The sequence below is a fragment of the Chelonia mydas genome, chromosome 1, assembly GCF_015237465.2.
Source record: "Chelonia mydas isolate rCheMyd1 chromosome 1, rCheMyd1.pri.v2, whole genome shotgun sequence".
In the NCBI taxonomy this organism is placed as follows: domain Eukaryota; kingdom Metazoa; phylum Chordata; order Testudines; family Cheloniidae; genus Chelonia; species Chelonia mydas.
Window position 1 is genome coordinate 200953712 of NC_057849.1, and position 25185 is coordinate 200978896.

Consider the following 25185-nt stretch of genomic DNA (forward strand, 5'->3'; position numbering starts at 1 on the left):
GATGCACTGAGGCATGTTCCAACCCTCTGTGGCATGAACCAGAACAGAAGCACTGGAAAGCAGTAAGGATACAAAGCAGCATGAAGCCCTTAGTGCAGGCCCCAGGGTGGTTATCACTGGGTCCAAAGCTGTGTGTTCAGGAAGTTTGCCAGGGCTTGGGTGGGTGTTGCTAATTGCATAGGAATGTGCCAGGTTCTATTGTTGAGCAAATGCCAAACCATACTTCTGTGCGTATGACAAAAGATAAGGTGTTTGTGACACAGGGCAGAGGACAAGGGTTTGGGGGTTGCATCGTTAACATGTGCCATTGTAAACAAAAGGCTAAACAGAAGTAAGGAGGGTGCAAGTACAAGAAAGCATGTCAGACGCCACTCAGACTATCCTGGGAGGCAGTTTGTGCTACGATCTCAGCCTAGTTTATTATAGAAACCCCGTCACCATCATATATGAGGACATAAGACACAGGATTTCAGACATGGACAGGATTTCAGACATGGAGTGTTTATGATTGAAAAATAGGTGCAAGCTGTGGGCACCAGGGATGTGGGTTTTATGTTGTGAAATTCCTTATCCTTCACAAGAGTAAGCCTAACCTCCTTTTCGAGAACATTGCAATGGCTGCAGTATAGAATCAATATATGCATGGATGGCAGGTATCTAAGGCCAGGACAGGCTAAGCCTCCCATGACCCAGGCTGTGGCCCCCGCCCATGCTCTGCCCTGAGACCCCACCCTCCCACCTCCTCTACATTGAAGCCGACAGGGGCTTACTCAGCTCTGGAGTGTTCAGATCTGGGACTAGCTGTCATTCTGGGGTCATGTGTATAAATTCTGATTCTGATGCCTCAGCCAGAATTGACTCAGGATTGCACTTTGAAGAGAGGAGCTCATTCTGGGTTTAACAGTTTTCAAGAAGCCAAGAAAGGTTTGGGGATCTTTTTGTTTGTTTCATTGGTCTTCCCTTTTAGCTCTTGTTGGTGTTCAGAGGGATCATTAAGGTAAAGGGCTCAGAGTTCATTGCTACTTGCTTAGGGCTTGTCCTCATTGCTAGAAGAGATGCATTTTTACCTCAGGGCAACTGATATGCATGAGCTATCCCAGGGTACAAGCATGGTGAACTGAAGAGTAGGCACTTCAGTTTTGCCACAAGGTAAACATCCCTATATCCCGTCCAGCGGTTGACTTTAACAAGTTTACCTTATGGTAAAACTAAAGTGCCTGGCCTTCACTGAGATTTTATCTCAGTCTACCTCACCCGCGCTTCGCGCTAGTTACCACAAGATTAAAAATGCACCTTTTTGAACAGTGAAGACAAGGCTTTAGGTGCTCTGACAATATTGTAATGACAGGCAAAAAGACACTTTTGCATGGTTGTCTGAAAAGCTACCTGTCAGGGCTGGTCTAAATGGCATAATTATACCACTACAGTTAATTAAAGTAAGAGTAATGATCAGAATGATAAGAGTGTCCACACAAGGAGATATACTGGTTTAACTATACTGCTATAATTATGTATGTGAAATTCTCTGGGTAGACTTTAAGTGAAACAATAGCCAGACAGCAAAGGCGCTTTCCTAACTAACAGCCTGAGCCTGCATTGCAGCCCCTACTGCTGGGTGCATAGGGAGATAGGAATGTGAGAGGTTTGCTTTTCAAATGGCAGAGTTCTGAAGCACCAGGTTACAAAAGAGTTTGAGGGCTATAAAGTCAAAGGAGGGTTCAAACCCCTCAGGGAAATTGTTTTAAAGCAAAGCTTGAACTTTATAACACTGAAATTCCATCTGACCATCCTTGCCAGTAAAGATTCACCCAGCAAGAAAGGCAGCTAAGAGACCGAAATAAAATACAGCTCGCACACCACTAAGATCCTGGCTAACTGGCCTCATGAGAGTTGGCATGTGGCCTAGATCCTGTGAGAACTTGTGGGCACATAGCAGGGAATGGAAGCACGTTGTGCTCCAGTGCCAATGTATGAAGAGACTGAGGCTACATGTGGGCACAGGTAAAGTTAAGGGCTAGGCATAGCTCTCTGCAATAAGCAGACAGAGGCCGAGCCCTTTGCATGCCCAGTCCCTTCCTTGTCAGTGGACTGGCTAGAAAAAGGGTGAGGGTAGAGCAGAGAATAGGTGCATCTAAATTGACATGGGTGTCACCATGATTTTTATTATGCTTAGTTGCATATTACACCATTTGTTACATATATTTTTGGCCTCAGTTCTGCTACTCTCTCTCATATACACGCACACAACACACTTTCTCTCGCTGAAATATGCTGGCACGTGCTCGCTTGCTGATTCACACCTCTTGATCAGTGACACAAGGGCTCTCTGATGCACATAATGAAAGACACTTCACTGATGTGACACACTCACAAACTCTGAAACACACATCCTGAAATGCACATCTCTCACATGCAGAGATAAACACACACAGTCTTAAGCACCTTCACACTCTAACAGGTTTCAGAGTAGCAGCCCTGTTAGTCTGTATTTGCAAAAAGAAAAGGAGGACTTGTGGCACCTTAGAGACTAACAAATTTATTTGAGCATAAGCTTTCATGAGCTACAGCTACAGATGAAGTGAGCTGTAGCTCACGAAAGCTTATGCTCAAATAAATTTGTTAGTCTCTAAGGTGCCACAAGTACTCCTTTTCTTTTCACACTCTGAAACACTCTTGCATACACATACGCACAAAATCTGGTTTCCAATGTAGATAATCTTGCAACTGTTTGTTCCCACCACAAACTGGGCCTGAATATAAGAACCACAAAGCTGGCAAGCTGCTTAGAAAACTGAATGATTAGTATGAACTGGATTGACCAGTCAGTCTGGTGAGCAGCACTTGCAGTAGAAGAAGCATCTGTCTCACCTCCCTTCATACAGTGGAGTCAGGTTAGGTAAGGAGATGTGAAGTCTGAGCAAGCTGCATCTGCCTGGAACAGCGCTAGAGGATCCTTGGCATGGCTCTAGTTTGATAAAGCTTTACTAATGCAATAATGACCAGTTTTCGGCAGCACACACCGGCTCTGGGGAATCCACAAGTTGACCAGGGACTCTGCTTTGCCCATTGTATATGATAATAAATCCTATGTGCAGCTCACACAAACCAGGAACCTTGTGTTTACTTTCTGGAAATAACTAATTCACAGGGCTCTCAAGCAATTAAAAAAATTAATCGTGACAAATCGCATGATTAATCACCCTGTTAAACAACAATAGAATACTATTTATTTTAAATGTTTACTACATTTTCAAATTTCCATGCTGATGATGCTTGTTAAAAAAAAATGCATTAATTAAATTTGTGACTGAACTCCTTGGGGGAGAATTGTATGTCTCCTGCTCTGTTTTACCCACCTTGTGCATATATTTCATGTCATAGCAGTCTTGGATGTTGACCCAGCACACGTTCATTTTAAGAACACTGTCACAGCAGATTTGACAAAATGCAAAGAAGGTACCAGTGTGAGATTTCTAAAGATAGCTACAGCACTTGACCCAAGGTTTAAGAATCTGAAGTGCCTTCCAAAACCTGAGAGGGATGAAGTGTGGAGCACGCTTTCAGAAGTCTTAAAAGAACACCACTCTGATGCAGAAACTACTATACAGAACCTGAACCACCAAAAAAGAAAATCAACTTTCTGCTAGTGGCATCTGACTCGGACGATGAAAATGAATATGCATCAGTCCACACTGCTTTGGATTGTTATCAAGCAGAACCCATCATGAGCATGGAAGCATGTCCTCTGAAATGGTGGTTGAAGCATGAAGAGACATATGAATCTTTAAAAAAACCAGGAGTACTTGTGGCACCTTAGAGACTAACAAATTTATTAGAGCATAAGCTTTCGTGGGCTACAGCCCACTTCATCGGATGCATTGAATGGAACATATAGTAAGAAGATATATATATATATACATAAATGAATCTTTAGCGCATCTGGCACGTAAATATATTGCAATGCCAGCTACAACAGTGCCTGTTCTCACTTTTAGGTGACATTGTAAACAAGAAGCAGGCAGCATTATCTCCTGCAAATTGTAACCAACTTTTTTTGTCTGAGTGATAGGCTGACCAAGAAGTAGGACTGAGTGGACTTGTAGGCTCTAAAGTTTTACACTGTTTTGTTTTTGAGTGCAGTTATGTAGCAACAAAAAATCTGCATTTGTAAGTTACACTTTCACAATAAAGAGATTGCACTTCAGTACTTGTGTGAAGTGAATTGAAAAATACGATTTCTTTTGTTTATCATTATTACAGTGCATATCTATAATAAACAATAATAATATAAAATGAGCATTGTGCACTTTGTATTCTGTGTTGTAATTGAAATTAATATTGAAAATGTAGAAAAACATCCAAAATATTTAATAAATTTCAATTAGTATTTTATTGTTATAAGTGCGATTAATCGTGATTAATTCTTTGGAGTTAATCATATTAGTTAACTGCAATTAATTGACAGCCCTACTAATTTACAAAGAATCTTCAGGAATATTTGGCCCATAGCTAGTGTCTGGGATGAACAATACACAGAACTAAAATGTCAAGTGCTTGAAATTTTCATCTGAGGAAAAGTAAACTGTGTAGAAGGGAAGAGAGAGAGAGAGAGAGTTTGATTGTGGCTGTGTGATTGTATACCCTCTAGGTGTGTGTATGATTGTGTGTTTTAAATTATGTGAATCACATTGCTAGATACTAGACAAATCAAAATGGATTAATTCATTTGTTTACTGTCTTCTTTACTTGTTTACCCAGTTTACAGTCCATGCAATAATACTGAATGAATTTAGGGCCTGCTCCTTACAAACTTTTATTACTGAGTGCAGGGCTTAATACTGTGAATAAGTCCCCTAGGCTTCAGTGGGACAAGCCGTGACAGAAGGAATAGTGCCTGGTACTGAATGTTTGCAGAGTTAGGCCTTTATAGAACAAGGTTCTGTGAGGCCCTGTATCCAGTGCTTTACGACAGTAAAATCTAGAGACTGGTCCGAGCTGAAATCTGCATCTGAACACTCCTGATCGTTGGGGAAATTCACACATGCAGCTTTGTGGATCAGGCATATTTCTACTAAAATCCAGATGGGTTACAGTAACAACATTCCCTTGTTCCAGTGACTTCGTAATGCTATTAAAAAATTAATCAAGTTTGTCTCATCTGATTTATTCTTTATCTTTTTCTTTCTTCTTCTTCTTTCTTGCTACATCCCTATTCGAGGTCGGTGACTTTTATAGTCTTCATGCAAAACTCATGGTTGTACATCTGGCTGTCGTGCAAATTGGTCTCTCTAAGGTCCACTGATATCTGTATCATGTATCGAGTCTTTGGCCTCCCCCTTGGTCATCTTTCATCCACAATCATTGAAAGGGGCATCCTACTAATATAACTCTCAGGTCGCCTCTGGACATGTGCATGCCAACATAGACTAGCCTCCCTCAACTTGTTTTCAGTTGGGGCACATGATCATATCTATTGGATGAGCTTTACAGGGCCACTATCCAAGCCTTACAACTAGGGTGACCAGATGTCTCGATTTTATAGGGACAGTCCCAATTTTGGGGTCTTTTTCTTATATAGGTGCCTATTACCCCCCACCCCGGTCCCAATTTTTCATATTTGCTGTCTGGTCACCCTACTTACAACCTTGGTTTGAAATTGGGTTTCCCTTCTTCTAGTGAGCTGCCTACTGAGGCTACCAACCTCATGTGCCCTAGCAAGACTTGAATAAAGGTGGTCTTTATTCATCTTGGTGTCCTTGTCATAGGGACTATGTGGTATTTTACAGAGAGAGCCACACCACCAGGTACCCCTCACACCCGGCTGAGAGATACTGCCAGCTGGTCCACAACTGCTTACTGGATATTCACAGCTGTCCTGAATCTGCAAGACATTCCCCTATCCGCCACCCAGGGATGTGCCTGATGGGACCTTGATTGCACCTTCATAGATGATTTGTTCTTTATAATCTCTCAATATGGATTTCATTGTTTTACTGGGGCTAGAGACTAGGCTATAGACTTGTCTACACGAGAAAGCTGTGCCACTTTAACTGTATCAGTGTAATTAAAGCTGGCCAGCACCCCCAGTGTGGACATAGCTATACCAGTATAAAGGTGCACCTAGCTCTTATACAGATCTTTTCATCAGTAGATCTCAAAGTGCTTCATAGTCTTTAATGTATTTATTAATCATCATCACAAAATGCCAGTGGGCAGTGCTATGATCCCCGATTGTCACACTTTTCTCCTTTTCATAAGCCTGACATGCCACTCACTCTTCTGTAATCCCCCAGGACGTTCTGAAAAGTTCACAGTTGTGTAGGCAAAGTGGAGAGACCAATCTGCGGACTGAAAACCATACGGTGGTCGAAAGGCAGAATCCACACTCTGGAGCAGAGTGCAACAGAAACCATTTGCACCCAGTGAAGTTGGTGGTGCCTCAGTGACTCATTAATGTGTTCCAACTCATGGCTGTGTGCCTTGATGCGGGCCGTAGTTGGAACACCACTGAGAACACACACTAATGCTGCATGTTCTGTGTGGGATCCGAAGGACACAGGCGGTTGTATTTGTAACAGCTTTGACGTGTGCCCCAGCAAAAGGATCTAGTTGTGTGTTGGAAGGGGCGGGGAGTGGAGAAAAGAAGGGACACACGCACCCAGAGCTGTGTTTTTGGAGTTTGCCATCCCAGCACCACAAGGCCAGCTTATTCTCTGCATAGCCACATGCTAGACAGAGACAGGTGCAGAGTAGAGAACGCGTTATCTTTTGTATGGTCAGTACTCAGCATGGGCAGCTTAGTGGTGAGCCGGAGAGCGACCAACGTCCTCCCATCTCAGTGTCCATTGTGTATGGCCAATGCAGATGATGGGATGTACTATCACAGTTGTTGTTGGAGGGGAACTTGAAATGGCTGCTGTCCCCTTTGTTCCTTCACCTTCTCCCTCTCCCATTATCTGACAGTCAATGGAATTTACAGCCCAGCTCCCAGACAGCTACAGGGCTGATCTATTTTATCTCACATGCTTTGAACAGGATCCTAGCTGCATCAGCTGCCCATCTCTGCCCCAGCTGTCTTAGCAAAGCTGTTCCTCCATGTCCCTGTGAAGGACGATCCAGCGGGCCCTTTCCTCCTGCATGTGACTGACCCTTCTCCATGCTCTCCCCACCAAGTGGACTGTTGCCTCATGCTGGCGCTGTGGGACTACATTACCAGCTGCCATTGGTACGTGAGTTATTTTGTAGGGAGAGGTCTGAGTTTGGCAGACAAGCAAAGGTCAGACATTGTGATAGACCTTGTCTCATGGGCCTTGTCTAGACTAGGAGAAGAAATGATTTTTTAACTGCGTTAGCTACCAGGATATGAAACACCCACTTAGCACCTAGTGTGAATATAGTTTAACACTTTTTAAATGGTGCCAGCTGGTTGTGGTTTAACAGAGTGGGCAAAATTGGAGCTTGATGTACACTACAAGCACTCATGTTAATAATACCCCAGAGAGGTACATGGTATCATTTTCCACATTTTACAGCAGGGGAACCAAGACACAAATAGATAAAGGTACATCTACACTGCAATAATAAACCAGCGGCACCGAGTCTCAGAGGTTGGGTCAACTGACTAGGGATCGCAGGACTCGGGCTGCGGAGCTAAAAATTGCAGTGTTCAGGCTCAGGCTGGAGCCCAGGGTCTCACCCTCCCTTCTTGCAGGGTCCCAGAGCCCAGGCTCCAGCCCAAGCCCAAATATCAACACTGCAATTTTTAACCCTGCAGCCTGAGACCCACGAGCCTGACTCAGCTAACCTGGGCCAGCCATGGCCAAGCTGTGGGTGTATTATTGCCAGTGTAGATGTATCCAATGTGTGTTGCCTGAGATTGCACAGAAAATCTGTGGCAGAGCCAGGATCCACACCCATATCTCTTGATTTTCAACCCCAGCCTCTCCTTAGAAGGATACTGCGTCTGAACCATTTCCCCGCAACACTGCTCACTATCTCCTGTAGAAAGGGCCCTACTGAGCTGACACTACTTCCTTTAACAGCTCAGTTCCCCTAGGAGGTCTCCCACTGGGGGTAAGCAGTACCAGTGCATGTAATTTTTCACCCTGGTATATTGTGTCTACACTAGGGGTTTGCACCAGTGCATCTATGGTGGAGAAACAACAGAGGCACAAAATTCCTCATCAGTATAGGCAGGGCCTATGTAGACTCTTGTGACCTTTGGTCTTCTCTAGGCATGGAGCATGCAGCCCTCTTCTTCCCTGCTTCTCTTGCCTGGCATAAGCTGTGATTGTCATTTCTTTTCCCCTCACTTTTTCCCACCAATTGTTGCCTCGGGTACGTTATTTTTCAGCAGAGTTAAAATCTAACATTCCAAGAAGCAATGACAGAGGGGAACATAGATCAAAGGAGCAGTGTTCGAGTGTTCAGGTATAGTATGTCCCAGTCCAAAGTGCTTTGTTCCTTCAATGACATTGCTCAGTGTAGTACAAAGGTGTCTGCCAAGCACGTCTCACCATCAGCCAGGAGTGATTTCCCTACCACCACACCTCCAGTGGGCTTTTTCTGATTCAATAGTCATTAGTAGGGCTGTCAAACGATTAAAAAAATTAATCACGCGATTAAAAAAATTAATCGTGATTAATCGCACGATTAATCACACTGTTAATAATAAAATACCATTTATTTAAATAGTTTTAGATGTTTTCTACATTTTCAAATATTTCAGTTACAACACGGAAGACAAAGTGTACAGTGCTCACTTTATATTTATTTTTGTTTACAAATACTTGCACTGTAAAAAACAAAAGAAATAGTATTTTTCAATTAATCTAATACAAGTAGTGCAATCTCTTTATCATGAAAGTTAAACTTACAAACATAGAATTATGGACAAAAAATAACTGCATTCAAAAATAAAACAATGTAAAACTTTAGAGCCTACAAGTCCACTCAGTTCTACTTCTTATTCAGCCAAATCACTCAGACAAACAAGTTTGTTTACATTTGAAGGAGATAATGCTGCCTGCTTCTTATTCACAATGTCACCTGAAAGTGAGAACAGGTGTTCTCGTGGCATTGCTGTAGCTGGTATTGCAAGATATTTACATGCCAGATGCGCTAAAGATTCACATGTCTCTTCATGCTTCATCCGCTATTCCAGAGGACATGCGTCCATGCTGATGATGGGTTCTGTTCGATAACAATTCAAAGCAGAGTGGACCTACGCATGTTCATTTTCATCATCTGAGTCAGATGCCACCAGCAGAAGGTTGATTTTCTTTTTTGGTGGTTCGGGTTCTGTAGTTTCTGCATCGGAGTGTTGCTCTTTTAAGAATTCTGAAAGCATGCTCTACACCTTGTCCCTCTCAGACTTTGGAAGGCACTTCAGATTCTTAAACCTTGGGTCGAGTGCTGTAGCTATCTTTAGAAATTGCACGTTGGTACTGTACCTTTTTTGCATTTTGTCAAATCTGCAGCAAAAGTGTTCTTAAAATGAACATGTGCTGAGTCATCATCCGAGACTGCTATAACATGAAATATATGACAGAATGCGAGTAAAACAGAGCAGGAGACATACAATTCTCCCCCAAGGAGTTCAGTCACAAATTTGATTAACACATTATTTTTTTAATGAGCATCATCAGCATGGAAGCATGTCCTCTGGAATGGTGGCTGAAGCATGAAGGGGCATACAAATGTTTAGCATATCTGGCACATAAATACCTTGCAGTGCTGGCTACAAAAGTGCCATGTGATTGCCTGTTCTCACTTTCTGGTGACATTGTAAATAAGAAGTGGGCAGCATTATCTCCCGTCAATGTAAGCGGTTGTCTTAGCAATTGGCTGAACAAGAAGTAGGACTGAGTGGACTTGTAGGCTCTAAAGTTTTACATTGTTTTGTTTTTGAGTGCAGTTATGTAACAAAAAAATCTACATTTGTAAGTTGCATTTTCATGATAAAGAGATTGCATTACAGTACTTGTATGAGGTGAACTGAAAAATACTGTTTATTTTATCATTTTTACAGTGTAAATATTTGTAATAAAAAATAATATAAAGTGAGAAATGTACATTTTGATTTCTGTGTTGTAATTGAAATCAATATACTTGAAAATGTAGAAGAACATCCAAAAATATTTAATACATTTCAATTGGTATTCTATCATTTAACAGTGCGATTAAAACTGTGATTAATTGCGATTAATTTTTTTAATCGTGATTAATTTTTTTGCGTTAATCGCATGAGTTAACTGCGATTAATTGACAGCCCTAGTTTTTAGATATACCTAGGCCTTGGCTTGTCAGTGCACAGCTACTGGCCACATGGGAGAGTCCTAAAGAGACAAGGCAGAAGCAGTGGTTGTGTTGTTGTTAGAGATAAGCCTAAACTTTCTAATTTGTGAAAACCGGACACTGAGCGCCAGAACCTCCCCTGCCCCCTGCTCCACCTTTCCCCACCAAGGCCCTGCCCCTGCTCTGCCTCTTCCCCTGAGACTCTATCCCCGCCCCCTCCTCTCTCCCTGCCCCCATCATTCCCTGCTCTCTCCACCTCCCTCCCCCTGCCAGCTGAGCAGGGCTAAAGGGGTGGTGCGGGGTGGCTGGGGCAGAATGGGGGAGGGAGAGTCTCACTCCAGGGGGGTGAGGGGCGAATGGGGCAGGACAGGGGCGGGAGAGCTGTGCTCCAGGGGGTGACTGGGGCAGGACTGGGGGAGGGAGAGCCATGCTCCGGAGTTGGAGGGGTGACTGGAGCAGGACAGAGCCCTTCCCCCGGCCCAGCCCAGCCCAGCCCAGCCCCGCGCCGCCACAGCTGCCATGGATGGGGAGAGGAGCCCCTCCCCTGGCTTGGCCCAGCCCAGCCCCACTGGAACTGCCACAGCCGGGGAGAGGCACCTTTCACCCAGCCCTGAGCTGCTGCGGTGAGAGAGGGCTGGGGGGAGTCCTCTCTCCCCGCCACAGCCCTGGAGCAGCCTGTACCTCAAACCCCTCATCCCCGGCCCCACCCCAAAGCCTGCATCCCCACACCTCTGCCCCAGCCCTGAGCCCCCTCCCACACCCCAATCCTTTCATCCTGGGCCCCACCCCAGAGCCCACACCCCGAGGCAGAACCCTCACCCCCACACACACCCCAGCCCTCTGCCCCAGCCCTGAGCCGACTCCCACACCGCAAACCCCTCATCCCCACCCCTACCACACATCACCTCCATATTAGTGCACATAACAAAATTCATTCTGCACATGGATATAAAAAATATCGAGATATAAAAAATAACGAGACCCTCCTGCCCGGTTCTGGGGGCAGTCAGGGGACAGGGGAGGGTGGTGAATGGGGCAGGGGTCCTGGGGGGGGGCATCAAGAAATGTGGGGGGGTTGGATGGGGCAGGAGTCCTGGAGGGCGGGGGTGGGCAACGACCCCCTCGTGGGGTGAGGAGGGCACCCGTTGTTAAGATTATGGCAGCTCATCACTGCCCAGATCCATATGTACTTTAGATCTCGCACCAAAGACAATGCTGCTAGCCAAGCCTATAGCAAGCTAATTAAGGATTTATTTACTAAGAAAAAGAAATGAGAAAGCTATTTACAGGTTAAAGCCCGTAACATATACACACCAATAAGTTCAGTCTGTGGTTCCAAAAGTTAACAGAAATGTAGCAATCTGTCAGCATTGAATGTCTTTTCAGGGCTAACCCAGCTGAGCCTGGGGATCTCTGCTTTTGTTTCTTAGCTCCAGCCCTTCCATGAGTCCGAACAGCAAAGAGCTCAGATGAAAAATTTTCATCTGTCTTTATTTCCCTTTTCCAGCATTCAAACAGATGGGAGGAGGCCTTTTGCATGTTTTACTCCCTGGGTGAATTGGCAATCAACACAGCTTTTTTCCTACAATTGCCCACTTAATTTTGATAGCCCTCCTGGATAGGTGGGGAGAGTAAGTTCAGAGCAGGCATTTTTACAATTATAAAACAAACATATTTAACCTTGTAGCATGGAATACAGATGTTACACGCAAGATTAATGCACGCAGCAACTTACAAGCATTTTATAGTCTAAACAATAAACACATCCTTATAAGTCTAACACCTATCTTAAACAATATTAACATATAGGCAAGCTGGTCTTGTTTCCAGAAATGAATTTCCTACAAATTTGGCAAGAGCTGGCACCAGGTTTACCAGCATCAGAGTGACATTAGTGGATCCTGAAATCACTTTCTGGGCTCAGAAAAAGTAATCACAAGGGGACAACTTGATGTTTTGACCCGAGAGATGGGAACCGATGTGTGATATCAGAAGGTAGCTAGCTAGCACAGCACCATGGTAGACTGGAAAGATAGCAGTCCTCATCCCCTGTGGCCAGACCACCATGACTGCAGGGGGACCCAGGCATAGCTGGCAGTGCCTCGTCTACCTTTCACTAGCCTTTTTTCCCCTTCTGTTCCATTGCATGTGAAGAAACCTAATTTTTCCTGTTCTGCATTAGCAAGTGTATTGTTCAGGGAGGGCTGTGGCAGCAAATGAAGTGTGTGTACTTAGCTGCAGTTTAAATTTATTACTGTGACCAGACAGTGCTCAGATCTCCGCTGAATCAGGATCCTTCTGGTTTTATGCGGTGAAGGCAAGAAAGCCAAGTCCCCTTCTGCCAATCTACTCAAGGGTGAGTTAATCAGCACACACTGCTATCAGATTTCTGTAAAAAAAAAGGAACGCCTTGAAGGGAAACAGAAGAGTAATAAGTGTAATATCAAAGGTAATCTAACCAACCACCACATCCTTGGTGTACTTACTACATGGACGAAGGCAAGGATGTGTGGTATGTGTTCTAACCAGGCTGCAATTAGTCAAATTTACCTCCCAGGTTCCTGTCGGGGGGCACCCCAGCGCAGTCACTCACACTCCATTGATCCTTTGCCAATTCTTGGGGGACTCCCACCTGAAGGGGAGCCAGCCATCATATTAGAAAGGTCTCTGGGTCCCTCTACTCACCCACAAGCACCCCTTCCCCCTTCTGGGGGTTGAGACGAGAGGGGATCTCGACCCCCAACCAGCACCACCATCAAGTGCATTGGTGGACCAGTCCCCCTGGGTGGTTCCCCAGGCCCTAGTTCTCATGTGTCCCCAGTGGGTTAGACATGATGCCTGCAGTTCCTAAGGAGATGCCCTCAGGATGCCCACTCTGTTACCTTTTTGGATCTGGAGCATAAATCAGCGAGTTCCTGCCCTAGGCACCTGCCACAAGAAGGCGCCAGCATCAGCTTGGCTGCCTCCACCCCACCCCACCCTACATGGGCTACCTAGAAGTTTGGCCAACCCACTACTAAGACCATCCAGGAACAAATCATTGCCTATATCAGAGAGGTGCCCTCCACCCGCTCTCTATAAAGCTCAGCTGCACTGTGGGCTAGGCGGACATGTCTGATAACTCCCATTTAGCCTTCAAAATCAGTGTGAGGCTGGAGCACATTCTAAGGTCATCCTCCTCTAGATGAATAACAATGATGCCCAGTGTGATCTCCTGGGGCACCCGCCCATGCAAGAGGGGCACGAGATGGTCCCAGCATATGCCCTGTCTGCCCTGCCAAGACAAAGTCATGTCCCTCTCAAGGCCCAGCTGCAAGCCGCTCACCAAATCACATGCTCTCTTGTAAGCCCAGTGCACAGTGCAAGTCCATATCCTCAGCCCTGGGCATGCTGCAGCACATTCTGTATGATCAGCAAGGGGAAGGAAACAGACATGGTTAGAACTTGTGGTGCTTACAGCCCATCCCCTGCACCGGCTTCTCCTCAGGCAGCCGCATATAGGACTTATAAGCCCTGGATCGCCAACGTCCTATAGCCGAGATCTCTGATGCACTCACAACCAACTGGGCATCCACTGTTGCGGCCCCTATATGGAATGAGTGGGAGCCACACTTTCCTGGTGGCAAGTCCAAGAATGACAACCCCCTGTAAACACTCCCACAAACTGATCTCAGTTACAATGGTGTGAGTCCAGAGTCACTCAAGCAAAGTCAATGGAGTTCACTATGGATTTACACTGGTATTACTGAGAAAGCAGAAATTGCACTAAGTCAATAAAGAAAAAGTTAAAATCAGAGCTGAGCCAAGGATTGTAATTCAGAGTCTACTTAACCTGCAGTTTGGGTCTGGGGCTGAAGAGTCTGGGTATGTAGATGTGACAGCACACAACTCTCTTCCTCTCTTTCCATAGGATTTTAGTGCAAAACAGTGTGGCAGAAATCAGCTGAATTCATAAGATATCTGCCAACTTGAATGGCGAAAGCTCCATGAGAACCATTTCAGAACCACAGGCTGAAATTCCATGAGAAGTGACTCTCATTGAATTCCAGTTTCATCCTGACTGGAAAATAGGTTCCTTCAGGTTATCAGTCTAACCCAGAATCAACTTGATAGTGGCTGGATTCCAATCCAGGGATTCAAGCCTGGAATTCAAAGGGATTTGGATTGGAGGTCTTTGTCCAGGGGACATGGCTGGTGAAATGAGGCATGGCCATGACACCTCTACACTTCAGCTTTTCCTAGCTACCAGAATGACCCTTGTGGCCATGCAGAGCCCAGCATAAATTAGAGTGACCTTTGGACTACTCTAAGGGCTAAACTAGAAAATTAGATTTATCCAGCTACATCACTTAGGGGTGTGAACAATCAAAACCCATGAGTGATGTAGTTAAGCCAACCTAAATTCCCGTGTACACAGCGCTAGTTTGATGGAAGAATTCTTCTGTCAATCTAGCTACCGCCTCTTGGGGAGGTGAATTATCTACACCAATGGGATAACCCTTCCCACTGGCAGAGGTAGTGTCAACACTGAAGCACTACTGCTGCACTGTAACGTTTCAAGTGTAGACAAGCCCTCGCTTTCAGTGGGAGTCAGCTCCCCAGAGGCCCCAGAATCTGGTGGTCACAAAGGTGGCATACAGCCATGTGCAGCCTGGGCACCGTCAGAATTCATGTCCTTGTTATGAGCCTCAACCAAAATCCCTGGTCTAATTTGCCACCAACACAAGCAAATTCCAGGGACATCAAGAGGGGCAATTTACATGTTGCAGGGAGATCATCAGTCATCTGGATCTGAAAATCCCCAGACTTGGGGGAAGTTTGTTTCTGAATCCCAGCTTCCTGGCTCACTGTAATCAGCCTGACCTAAAACCCTGCTTCGGAACAACCCCAAACTTTGGATAAGCTCCAATCTGAACTTGATGTCTCAGGCTCATGCACCTCCTATAACCACAGGTTTCAGAGTAGCAGCCGTGTTAGTCTGTATCCGCAAAAAGTAAAGAAGTACTTGTGGCACCTCAGAGACTAACCAATTTATTTGAGCAGAAGCTGTCGTGAGCTACAGCTCACTCAGTGAGCTGTAATAAATTTGTTAGTCTCTAAGGTGCCACAAGTGCTCCTTTTCTTATAATCACAGACAGACCCACAGAAAGAGCTGTATGAAACACTAATAAAGTGTAGTATTAGAGACCTTGAAAGACTCAGATCAGATTCGCTGAAACATTTGTGAACCTGGACTGGGTTGCAAGCAATATTGCCAAGATTACTCTAGAGCCAGCTACCAGGAGGGGAGAAGCCTTGTAACACAATGCTTTCAGAGATGGAATTCCTTCTCTCTCCCTCACAGAAAGATGAGCTAGGGAGGGCACAGCATTGGTAGTGATTTTAGTGTCAATGCCTTTACCTGCGTAACTAGAGGAGCCATAGCATGTAAAGTTGGAAGGTGAGCAGAAACTGATCTGGCCATCTGCTTCTCCTGTTGCAGATCCTGCCAGGAGGATGTCAGTGCAGCAGTATCAGAGATTATTGCAGAATTATTGACTCTTGTATGTGTTATTAATTAAAACCAAAAAGAAAATCATGGACTGTTGTATCCCTGTTTCAGGTGCCCAGAATTTGAGTGCTCAAGTTAGCTCTGTAACAGAAAGGGAGAATGGGGGTGGGGTAACGAAAGGGAGAGTAAGAGATCTGAATCTCAGGGATATCAGCTTGAGCTATAAGAAAAGGAGTACTTGTGGCACCTTAAGTGAGCTGTAGCTCACGAAAGCTCATGCTCATATAAATTGGTTAGTCTCTAAGGTGCCACTAGTCCTCCTTTTCTTTTTGCGAATACAGACTAACACGGCTGTTACTCTGAAACCTGTTCCCTGTAAGGAACACCAGGTTACAGAAGTCTGTAACTCTGAAGCTTGAGCTATGAAATTCAGTATCCAGGAAAGTGCAATAGCTGGACTGTTAAATGATATATGGGATGGTGCTGTTCTTGGCAGATCCACAGGACCTGGCTTAGTTCTCCACTGCACCCCCAGCTCTGTATTATGTGGCTAGATTTGTGTTCCATTTTCAGGAAGGGGAGGAAGGAGTTAATAAAATTCCTGAGGGAGGAAAATTACCTGCCACAGCCTGAAGGCATAATACCACGTGTCAGTCCTGAAGGGAGGGGCTGACAAATGAATCTCAGTAAGAAACAGACCAATAAAAGGAAAGGTTTGAAATGAGTAGAGCAAATTGATCTGAATCTTATGTCTCAGAGGATCCAATCTACAGAGCTCCCTAGTAAACAGCCAAGAGGGTGAGAGATTCTGTATCATATCCCCTCTCTAGGGAGGAGCCTCTGTGGGGGTAGAATGTGCTGTGATGTATTTTGTGCTCAGCACTTATGCACAACAACAATGAGGTGAGAAACAAATGGATACAAGGAAACTCCCAGCTGCACTAACTAACCTGCATTATGCAGGAGCTGTTAAGGGAATTATTCCTGCAGTGGACAAGGGAAGGTCTGAGCTGTTTTCCACTGCTATCCCCACTCAGTTTTCTGTCTGTCTACTAGGATATAGTATTTTATAGTAACCGTATGATTGACATTGTTTGTTAGTTGTACAACCTAGGTGTTTCACCAGTATACAAAGGTGATACCTGAGGAACATAAAACTGATGACATTATAAAACTTTTGGGAAGCTATTCAAAAGGCATATAGTCTGAGGCAAATGCTTTACCCACCTTCTTTAAATGTTAAGTCTGAATAGCCCCTTTGGCAAGGGGGGAGAGTTAGCTCATCCAGGGGACCTTGCCTCTTCCAGCTGATGCTGACTAGATAACTGAGTGGGAGCAGGGAGAAAAGATGATTCTGTGGTGAAAGCTTGAGGCAGGTAAGGAATCTGTATACCTGGTTCTGTCGTGGATTTGCTCTGTGACAGTGGGAAACTTGCTCCATGTCTGTGTGCCTCTGTCTTCCCAATCTGTGAAATAGAGATAATCTTCCCAAGACTGCTGAGGGACTTATATTGTGAAAGTCCCTGGAGGTTTTTAGAGAAAGGTGAGGTTGTAACTGATGGCATTTCTCTGGTTGAAATACAACAGCCCCTTCATCTGTCTGGGAGCTGAGCTGTACCCACCAACTCACAGACACTGGGACAGGGAGAGGATGAAGGAGCAAAGGGGGCTGCAGCTATTTAATGAGTCCCCCCCCCTCCCCGCCCCGCTCTGGGTCAACACTGCATTGGCCATACAGAGGGGACCCTGGGATGGATGCTGTTAGTCGCTATCCAGCCTGCTTTTGAGTTGCCCGTACTCAATGCTGACCACCATAGTAAATAACTGGATAGCTGCTGCTGTCTCTGACCAGGCTCGTGGCTATACAGAGAATGAGATGCTAGGATGCAAACTTCAAAACCGCAGCTCTGAGTGTGAGAAGGGGAGATAATCAGGCCCTTTCTTTGGGGCACAGATCAAAGCTGTTACAGGTAAAACCAACTGTGTCCAACAGTCTAACAAACCCCCTGAGCAGTGTCATCTACAGATGGTGTAACTGGTATGTAGTGCCCTTTATGTCACAATAAGCAACCATCTGTGGCATATACTTAAAACACAGAAAACTGAAGTATACTCTCACAACCTTAATGTAGAATGTTATGGGTTAAACTCTATCTTATAAAACCAGGGTAACCCCATTGACATTTGCGGAGGGTTTCTCTGCATTTTCATCAAAGTAACAAAGAATAGACTGTATCCCTAAAAGTTGGATTTAAGTATAGAAAATACACTTGTCATATTTTCAGGGTCTCTTTTATACAATAAATAGGTAAATCAAACCTTTCTTTTAAGAGTCTGCAGTCATGTCACCTTAGCTGTCATCTGAACTCCAATTGCACTTAGAATTGAATATGAGCGTCTTTTCACTCCCTTTTCTTACCTGTTGGGTAATATTGTTGAGTGCTATTCATCAGCTGCTGTGTTCTAGACCAGAAACAAGTGTATTTTCAGTGGAGAGTGAAGTGATCACTGTTCACTTAAAGTTCTTTGGGTTGAAAGATGGTGTATAAGCATAAAATTATTATCCTTGTACCTAAACCTCATCCTAAAACCCTTTCATAAATTAGGATTCACATTTTTGAGAACAAGTCTACTACTAGTAGAGAAATTGATGTTAAGATTGATTTGGCCCACTCTAGGATGTGAGCGTTGTGAGAACATAAAATATCTTCTAGGCTATAGTTTCTCTGTTGGATAACTTTTGCTGATGAAGTGTATGTTTGTTATGCAGTGTGTGTTAGTGGGATAACCCACAGCTCAAAACTATGATGACAGGAATATATTCATAATGTGAAATCAAACTCCTCATACCCATAGCTGTCTCACTTTATTCCCATGTATTTCTAGCACTTTTTATGGGAAGTGTAATTGTTAATAAGGCTTATTTTTTGTACATTCAGTTTGAGGGAATGGAGGATTCTATTCTGTTTTTGTTTTTAATAGCATTTTGTCGTGTTTTCTATTTGTTACATAGCTAAAAATAGCACTGTACAAAAACAGAACATATGCATGCACTGAAATAGGTTTCTTCATCATCACCATCATTATTTCCATTACAGAAGCATCTGAAGGCCTCAGTCCAGACTAAAAAGAAAAGGAGTACTTGTGGCACCTTAGAGACTAACCAGTTTATTTGAGCATGAGCTTTCGTGAGGAAAGCTCATGCTCAAATAAACTGGTTAGTCTCTAAGGTGCCACAAGTACTCCTTTTCTTTTTACGAATACAGACTAACACGGCTGTTACTCTGAAACCTGTCAGTCCAGACTGGGTCCCAATTGTGCAAGTCTCTGTACAAACACATAGTGAGAGACTATACCTCAATCTAGGGCATCCCTGCCCCCCCAAAATATTGTTTTTACATTGGCATAGCTAACTCAATGGACAATCCCAGTGGAGACAAGGTACTATAGTGTTTTCTTCAATGTAGCTATTTGAGATCAATCCCAGGTAGAATGTATAGGGTTGACCTTGACTAGCTGTGACAAAGTTTAAAAAAAAAAAATGACCATGCCTTGTCTTCACATAAATCCTCACTGTATCCAAGTTAACTCTGCATCTAGGATTGAGCATCCAGGTTAGCCTAACTTGCATGCGAGCAGCCACAGTGCAAAGCCTAATCTGAGTTCCTAGGTCCTCACTGATGCTGCGTTTACCCATGTGTGTCACTAGGACTTCTGGGGGAAATCTGTGCTGCAGTGGACTGCAGTGCTCTGTGAATTGTGGGAGAACTTGTCCGCCCTTCTGGGCGCACGGGGAAATGGTGGAAAGGCACTAGAATACTATCTGCACCTGTGTGACTTAGCCTGCATTTTCCCTGCAAAGTGGGTGGGTTACCAGCCTGCATAAAAGTGGATTTCAGCCTATTGGCCTAGGCGAGCCAGCTAGCCCCAACTGAAAGTGCTGCTAAACTTCGTCAGTGATTTTTTTGTGTGTTTGTGGATGGGAGTGGGGCTAAGAGCAACACCTGAGTTATGGCCTTGTCTCTGCTATGAAGACACATCCTAGGATTTTTATATCAGGAAAGCTATCTGGAGTTAGGCCTGGCCTACACTAGAAAATTAGGTCGGTCTAACTGTGTCAGTCAAGGATGTGATGATCCACACCCCTAAGCAGCGTTGTTAAATAGACCTAAATCCCCACTTAAGACAGCACTAGATCAACAGAAGAATTCTTCCATTCACCTACAGCCTCTTGGCAAGGTAATTACCCGTCAGTGTAGGAAGTGTTTACACTCAAGTGCTAATGTGGCGCAGCTGTGCCACTGTAGCATTTTAAGTCTAGATGAGCCCTTAACTATCTTGATGCAAAACCCCAACTCCTTTATGCAGTGAAACCATAACTTCCACAGACTAGTCAGACCAGGTGTGGGAGGGAAAATGGCGAATGAGAAGTTAAATGATTTGCTCAAGGTCATGCAGTAGGTCAGTGGCAGAACAGGGAACAGAACCCACTTTTTTGCCTTTCCTATCCACGAATCTCAAGACACTTTACAAACAGCAGTTTAGAGCTGCATCCCTCCTGTAAAGAAAGGAAAGAGTATTAATCCCCGAGGCACAGAGTGGTGAAGTGACTTGTCCAGGTTACACAGTAAGTCTCTGTTAGAGAGGAATAAGGGTCTTGAAAGTTCGATTGCCTGTCCTGGGATTTAGGAGACCCATATTCACTTCCTTGCTCTGCCAAAGACTTCTTTGTGATCTTAGGCAAATCATTTAGTGTCTCAGTTCCGCATCTATAAAAAGGGGATAATGGCACTGCCCTACCTCAGAGGGATGTTGTGAGGATAAATACATTAAAATTGTGAGGTGCTCAGATACTAAGGCAATGGGGACCCTATAAGTACCATAGAAACTTACTGGCAGGTCTTGGGAGCCAAAAACAAGAGTTCTGCTTCCCAGGCTCCTTCTATATCCACTAAACTACACTGCCTACTTCTCATTCGTACAACTTTTTCATACAAGAGAGAAAATCACTTAAGTGTTTTAGTTTCCAGCTTACAATGTGTTGCTTTATGGGCAATTAAAATAGAGCAAATAGTGTCAGATTTATATCTGTAGCACTTACACCAAAACAACAATGCCAGTTTTGTGGCCCTTTGCAATAATCCACTTCCCTCAATGTGAAAATCTGCATGGGAACTGGATTATCCCAAAGAGAAATAGCACAACTGTGTCCTTATCACTCTTGCTATGCAGTACTTTCAACACTCACTTGATAAAGCTTGGATGCGAGAATGGAAAAACCTTCCACAAGCCTATTTTGTAAAGCACCCAGAAAATTCAGTGCAACCACAAGCAAGACACAAACAGCCTCAGTCCAAACTGAGCTCGGGCACCAGAGCTCAGACACTAACACTACAAACTGGTAATGTATCCTGGTACAGTAGATAGGGCTCAGGCCTGGGCATTGAGAGTTTTGAGTTCTGATCCTTAAAGAATCTTCTTTCTTTCTATATGGTCTACTAATGTCTGCACTGACTGCGCAAAAGTGCCCACGCGATGATGCAGGGCTATAGCCTAGTCCCTGCCTCTTTGAGTGACGTGCCTAATCGATGAGTCCCTGATTCAGCTAAGTGCTTTGCTGAATCAGGGCCAGAATGCACATCTTGTGCAGGACTCGGCTGTCTAGCAAATAGCTTCAAATATTTTATTGATGTCTCTAAATCTAAATGATTAAAAAGATGGTCATCCAAGGCTCTAGGTGCCCAAACACATCATTAATACAATGAAACTCTTACAGCATTGATCATTTCAGCAGGAACTCAGCCAGTCAGCCACCTACATAGACTCCTTTCTACCCTTGCATTGTTCTGGAAAGCATACTCTCAGCCTTTTCCAAACACCCTATCAAAGTGATGACACTGGCACTGAGCTAGGAAGGCTACCCAATTCGGTCTATTTCAGACCAAGAAGGGGAAGTCCATTCCAGAGTCCTAGGGAGCCCTCGGAGAACACTCTGCTTGCAGCCCCCTTCTCTCTTATAACAAAGGGATCCAGCTTGAACCCCCTTGCTGACTGGAGCTGTAGGAGTATGATGTGGAGAGAGAGAGAGGCAATCCCCTTGTAGGTCAGTTCAGCCCATTTAGGACTTAAAGGTCATAATCAACACGTTAAGCTTCACCCAGAACCCAACAGGCAGCCAGTACAGGCTGTTAGTATGTGCTCCCAGCAAGATGCCTACTCAGTAGGTGAGGTGCACCAGCTTCAGCCTCTGGAAGGATTTAAGGTGTATTGTATACAGCACAATAATCACTTCTCTATCTTACTGGTTTTCTTTTTAAAAAGCGTAGGCAATGCTATTTAAATAAAAGGACATTCCGAGAACATCAAGCTTGCAAAATGAAGAATTCAGAAATCTGTGAATGCCAAAGCTATGATTGCTCATGGAACTATAACTCTGCTTCCTTGAACAGATGCATTGCAATGTAAGACCAAATTATCTGCTAGTGTACATGGGTGGCTCCACTGGAGTCACTAAACTAGTACTCATTTACACCAGCAGCAAATTTGGTCCACAGTCTTTATTTACAGGCTAACATGCTGTTGTTCCTGCCGAAACCCAGCCTTGTGCAGTACAGCGGCTGTCTGGTGCTTAGTGAATGAGACCAGTTTTCCAGATCTGTGCTTGTCTTTGGTCAAATTCTATTACCATTATGTAAATCTGTAGTAAAACCAAATGCACACAGGTGTAACTGAGAACACATTTCTACCCTCAGACTGAGTACAGTGAATGAGGCAGGGGTTCATTTACTGAACGAGGATAAAATATAAATATTGAACATTTCCTAGCCTCATTCACTGGGCACCATTCAGACTGAAAGAAGCAGGTGTTCTATGCCAATATTTGTTTGAGATCATGGAAATGAAGACTATATCATAATGCATACCCACAAAGGGAAGAGTTAAGGTTGCACTTTGCCACTTTCTGACTTCTTCACTTCACAAGTTTAATGTTCTTGTAATGTAGTCTTTATATGGAATACTCTTATAAATGTAAGATTATTTTAGTAAAATGTAGGTACCAAGCTGTTCTACAAGCTATACATTACTGGTAGCTAGAAAAAAAAGCAAACGTTTCAACCAGCTCTAATATAATGAACCACTCTCACAATCAAAATGCTGTCACCATAGTCATGTTAAGAACATGTAGAAGACATATTTTTGGCTGAGGATGATGGGGTCAACCCCTACACATACAAAGGGTGCCTTGGCAGTTAATGTACACAGAGGACCATGGGCTTAGGGTCTGGTTCAAAAGAAGCATGTACACAGTATAAACTACATGGAATTCAGCTTATCTGCTTTGGAATGTTGACGGGCTCAGACAACCCTGGAGCAATTTGAAGCTGTGGTTCCAGGGAGTCTAGGGATTTCAAAGCTGCTTATCTTTCAGATAACTAATTGGCAAAGAGAGAGGCATCAGAGTTTGTCTGCAGCTAGAGAATGGGATCCTATAGTACAGGTTTTCCAAATGTCTCAAACATAGCTGTGGAGAGTGTGTCTAGTGGTTAGATCAGGGACTGCGAGTCAGGACTTCTGGGTTCCAGTCTTAGCTCTGATTTGCTGTGCATCCCTTAAGTCACTCAGGCCATTTTTTTAAAATTTGTATTGGAAGTGCCTCAGTTTTTGAGAGCTCAGTTTGAGACACCTTGAACTTGATATTTAGAAGTGCTGGGCAATTGCTACTCCCATGTCCTTCAGTTGGAGGTGCAGTTTGCTTAAGCCCCAAGACTGAGACACCCCAAAACCACTGACCATTTTTGAAGTGTTTGCCTGTCACCTTGTGTGCCTCAGATGTCCCAAATTGAAAGTAAAAATACTTACAAGCACAGCAGGAGGGAGGAGCAGCGAGGAGGGAGTGGCATAAGGCTTCATTGTTAATGTTTTGAAGGGGATTTGAAGGCCTTAGATGAAAGGCACTAGAAAAATGCAAAGTATTATCAACAATGCAAAATGTTTAGATTCATCGGGGGGGAAGAATATGAAGAAAATTAGCAAAGAATGGCATCCGATGAAGTGAGCTGTAGCTCACAAGCTTATGCTCTAATAAATGTATTAGTCTTTAAGGTGCCACAAGTCCTCCTTTTCTTTTTACAGTGTTTGTATGTTTGTCTTTGGTATCCTTGATGCTTACCTGTGTTAAATGGCCTGGGTTAGTTTTCTGTTAATGGAATCAGGATCTTATCTTCCAAAATGATCTCATTAAAACTAAAAGACAAGCCAGTAGGGGGTGTGAGAGCTGTAATCACAGCCTGGGAGGTCGATGGAAATGTAGTTACACACAATCACCTTGTGTTCTGTGTCCTCGGTAAGTGAATTACCCTTTTAAAAAAACACAAATCCCTTTTGCTTGCCTTTTTAACCTCGTTCATAGAGAGAGCTACTGGTCAAACACCTCATTTTATCTCTGCGCTGCTGCTGCCTGGTTTGTGGGCTATAAGTAATGCCATTCTTTGAAGACTTCACCTTCAGAGATAAGGGGAGGGGTAGATGAAGAGAAACAGCTTCTTAATGGGAGCTGCAGGTGCGTGGCTGTTGGATATGAAGGTCATTCTACTGTCTAAAGGCCAAAGATTACCCCTACATATGTATGTGCAACAACTCCCACTGAAGTCAAGAGGAGCTGTGTTTATGTACTTGAGGGCCCCTATTGCAACACCACACACACTCCTTGTAGGTGTATTGGCACCACAATAAAAAAGGATCAGGCAGATAATGGGACACTTGTATACTCTTTAACTCTTTCTCACACACACAACCCCCAGCTTCTGAGTTCAGGCTCTGTCAGATGAGTAAAAAGCTTGGCTTCCCTGTTATGCCAATATATAATACATTGTAAAAGCAGGTATACGTGTGTGTGGAAGGCTTAGGCAGCATGTCTAGCAGTAAGAACAGGAGACTGGGAGTCAGGGGTCCTGGATTCTTATCCTGACTTTGCTATAGACATGCTGCATGGCCTTGGGCAAGTCTGTCCTCTCTGCCCCTCGATTTAATAAAATTCACCTTTGTTAAGCACTATGATAAAAAGTGATATGTAGTGATATGCATTTATATAATATGCTGAATCTCAAAGTGATTTACCTTGTAAACTCCATCCGAGGTTCACTTCATCTGCCATCGAAATGTATCCACTTACAGGGTGGAACTTGGCAGCTGAAATGTGGTTATGACATTGGAGTCCCTGAGAAGTTGCCAGATAGAACTTTCAGCCCAATAAACCTGGGCTAAATGTAATCCACTAATCTAGAGGTGAAAGTCTGTGTGCCATTACTGATCCTCTGAGCCACCCAATTCCCCTACCAAATGTGCTTTTTTTTTTTTTTTTTTTTTTTTTTTAAACTTAGAATATCAGGGTTGGAAGA

The 25185-nt window shown here is 44.1% G+C and overlaps 1 protein-coding gene across 1 annotated transcript in view; it reads left to right on the forward strand.

The window, feature by feature from the left end:
- The first annotated feature begins 16518 nt into the window (after positions 1-16518).
- Positions 16519-25185, forward strand: part of ATP1A1 (ATPase Na+/K+ transporting subunit alpha 1) — a 49746-nt gene continuing 41079 nt past the window's right edge. Inside the window, exon 1 of the mRNA XM_043538715.1 lies at positions 16519-16690. Within this exon, the coding sequence (XP_043394650.1) occupies positions 16673-16690 (18 nt within the window). The 5' untranslated portion in view covers positions 16519-16672. The remainder of the gene's footprint in view (positions 16691-25185) is intronic.